Source organism: Calidris pugnax, unplaced genomic scaffold (assembly GCF_001431845.1).
Source record: "Calidris pugnax isolate Ruff unplaced genomic scaffold, ASM143184v1 scaffold220, whole genome shotgun sequence".
NCBI lineage: Eukaryota > Metazoa > Chordata > Aves > Charadriiformes > Scolopacidae > Calidris > Calidris pugnax.
Genome location: NW_015090963.1, coordinates 1,938,942 through 1,942,091, shown reverse-complemented (window position 1 = coordinate 1,942,091; position 3,150 = coordinate 1,938,942). Strand labels below are relative to the sequence as shown.

General features: G+C 65.9%; 1 protein-coding gene across 1 annotated transcript in view; it reads right to left on the bottom strand.

Annotated features, from left to right (window-relative positions):
- Positions 1 to 935: 935 nt before the first annotated feature.
- The window catches only part of TAF1C (TATA-box binding protein associated factor, RNA polymerase I, C), a 5,384-nt gene continuing 3,169 nt past the window's right edge, over positions 936 to 3,150 (bottom strand). Inside the window, exons 10-14 of the mRNA XM_014952442.1 lie at positions 3,145 to 3,150; positions 2,985 to 3,113; positions 2,680 to 2,854; positions 2,389 to 2,526; positions 936 to 2,092 (exon numbers count right to left, since the gene is read on the bottom strand). The exon at positions 3,145 to 3,150 is cut by the window's right edge and continues 142 nt beyond it. Of these exons, the coding sequence (XP_014807928.1) occupies positions 963 to 2,092; positions 2,389 to 2,526; positions 2,680 to 2,854; positions 2,985 to 3,113; positions 3,145 to 3,150 (1,578 nt within the window). The 3' untranslated portion in view covers positions 936 to 962. The remainder of the gene's footprint in view (positions 2,093 to 2,388; positions 2,527 to 2,679; positions 2,855 to 2,984; positions 3,114 to 3,144) is intronic.

The window sequence follows — 3,150 nt, the reverse complement described above, 5'->3', positions numbered from 1 at the left end:
CCCGCCCCGCCATCGCAGGGGGGGGCGTGTAAGACTCCCCCCTTTCTCTCCTTTCCCCCCACACGGGTGGGCGCCGAAACCATGCGTGGTGCCACCCCCCTTCCTGTGGTCACACCAACCCCCCGCAGGGTGGGGGCAGAGCGGCTGGAGAGCTGCCTGGTGGAAAAGTATCTGTGGGTGTTGGTGGACAGCAGGGTGGACATGAGCCGGCGGTGTGCCCAGGTGGCCAAGAAGGCCACCAGCATCCCGGCCTGCGTCAGGACCAGCATGGGGAGCAGGAGCAGGGCAGTGATGGCGTCTCTGTCCTGGGCACTGGTGGGGCCCCACCTCGAGCTCAGGTCTGGGGCCCTCACTACAGGAAGGACATGGAGCTGCTGGAGTGTGTCCAGAGGAGAGCCACCAAGCTGGTGAGGGGTCTGGAGAACAAGTCCTATGAGAAGAGGCTGAGGGAGCTGGGCATGTTTAGTTTGGAGAAGAGGAGGCTGAGGGGAGACATCATTGCCATCTGCAACTCCCTGGAAGGAGCGCGTAGCGAGGTGGGGGTTGGCCTCTTCTCCCAAGGGAATAATGACAGGACCAGAGGAAATGGTCTGAAGTTACAGCAGGGGAGGTTTAGATTAGATATTAGGAAGAATTACTTTACTGAGAGGGTGGTCAGGCACTGGAACAGCCTGCCTAGGGAGGTGGTGGAGTCACCATCCCTGGAGGTATTTAAGAAACGTGTAGACATGGCTCTTCAGGGCATGCTCTAGTGCCCGAGATTGTTGGGTTGTGTCTGTCTGTGGGGGGTGTGTGTGTCAGTTTGTGGTGTCTTGTTGCGTTCTGGGTTTTTTTTTGTGTGATTGGACTTGATGATCTCAAAGATCCCTTCCAACCATGAATATTCTGCGATTCTGTAATTCCTTCCCCCAAAATCAAGGACGGAGGCTGCTGGCCACGGGTGGGGGAGGTTTATTGTTGGCTCAGAAGCCCATGCGCGGGCGCTTGCGGCGTGGCTGTGAGGCGGAGGAGAGCTGGCTCTGGGAGGAGGGGATGCAGAGCTGGCTGGCTTGGCTACCGGGGAGCTCGGGGGGCTCGGGGGGGCCATCAGCCCACACCGCCAGGTAGTCCCGCAGCGTCTTCCGCCGCTCCTTGGGGATGCCACGGCTGCGCAAGGTCTGGGAGGAGAGCAGGGCTTCCTCCGGGGAAGGTGGGGTGGCAGCGACGGGGGGTGAGGTGCCCAGGGGTGGGGAGGCCTCTCGGGGAGGCGGCGGGGCTGCGTCGGGGTCGCTGAGCTCGGAGAGCTCGGACTGGTAGGTGAGGGAGGAGGTGAAGCTGGCTGAGAGGCTGCGCCGGCCCCGGGCACGCTTCTGCCGCCGCCGCCGCTCCCGCAGCGCCCGCTGCCGCTGCGCCAGGCTGGAGCTCGTCCTCCCCTCCCACCACCCCTCCCAGTCCCCGCACCAGGACGCCGTCAGGCGGGTGCTCAGGGGGTCCGGATCCTCCAGGGGCTCGGGGGGCTCCGGGAGGGCAGAAGGTGGTGAGTCCCAGCGCTGGAGGCAGCCCCCGTCCCGCATGGCCTGGCGCAGCCGCTGGCGTGCCTGCTCCTGCAGGACGCTGGGGGGTGACGGCTCCTCCAGCTCTTTGCGGGTGAAGAGGCGCTTCTGTCCGAAGGTGGGGGGCCGGGTGTGCCGGGGGGGCTGCCTGCAGCCCTTGGAAAAAGCCTTCAGCCAGCGGCGGTACCGCAGGGCTGCAGCCGGGGAGGGCTGGGGGCTGGCAGAAGGCTCCTGGGGACGTTCCGCTTCCTCTGGGACCACTGGCGTGGCCCCATCCTCCTCCTCGTCGACAATCACCTCCAGGTTGGACAAGTAGAAGGTTTGCTCTTCCTCCTCTTCTTCCTCCTCGCTCCCCAAGCCCAGCGGGCTGGTGGCTGGATCGTCGGGGAAGAGAGGGGAAGAGCCGGGGGCTGCCACAGCCTCGTCTCCCGGGGTGGGCGCAGGGGGCTGCGCTGCTGCCTGGGGGGTCAGCCTCTGGCAGAAGACATCCCCGGCCTCGGAGAGCTGGAAAACCAGCAGGGACTCCCGCGGTCCATCCTCCTGCAGCGCAGCAGCCAGCCCTGTGGGGAGAAGCAGGGGGGGGACACTGCCAGGGGGGTCCTGGTCCCGTGGCCCCTCCTGGTGCCTGGCCAGCAGTGGGGGCTCCTGCCCCACCCCGCCCCATCCTTTTTCTAGATCATTAATCTTTCCACCAACCAAGTTGTTCAGGGCTCTGCTTCTGTTTTTTCACCTCCCCACCCCAGGGCACGGCCAGGGCTATACCCCCCCCCCCCCCCCCCACACACACACCCCTTCCAGCTCACGTCCTGACCCCTCCCCAGCACACCCGGACCCCCAGGCGGCGCAGGACACCCACCGGCAGCCGGGGCGCTGAGGCGCTGCTGCAGCAGGCGGTGTCGGTGCGGGAGCTGGGCCGGCAGGTGCTGCAGGCAGCTGGAGATGGTGTGCAGCTTCTGGGGAGTCCCCACCAGCTGGCAGGCCGACTGGCTGCCCCCTGCGGAAGGACACACCAAAAATTATCTGCTGAGCACAGATCGGGGGCAAGGGAGGCGGGGGCGGCAGCCGATCCCAGCGGTAAGGAGGCTGCGACGTGGGCGCAGAGCACCCCAGGTGCCCCACAGCACCCCCAGAACCCCCCATTTCTCACCCCAGTATTGCAGCAGCAGCAGCTCCTGGGTGCGGGATGCGCCAAGCAGCACCTTATGGCTCCTCCCAGGACCCCCCGGTGTCAGGTGGGCAAAAAGAGGGGGGGCTTTCATCATGTGCGCCCACTTCAGCACAGGCACCAGGGGCAACCGCTCGTCCAGCACGTACATGGAGAACTGGGATGGGAGGCACAGCTCAGTCGGGCTCACCCCAACACGCCGTGGCAGCCCCCCCTCACCTGGGTGATCTCCCTGCCCCACAGGTGCTGGGGGGGCCAGGGCTGATCCGGGGTGTGGTGGGACTCACCTGGGTGGTGATGAGATGCTGGCAGGGGTACGCCCTGCCCAGGTACATGGGCAGCACCACCCGCTCGCCCTGCTGGCAGCTGGCTTCCTCACCCACCTTGAACAAGTCGAAGTGGCATCTCTCGGGGGCCTGCAGCGGCAGAGCAGGGTGCTGTCAGCACCCCAGG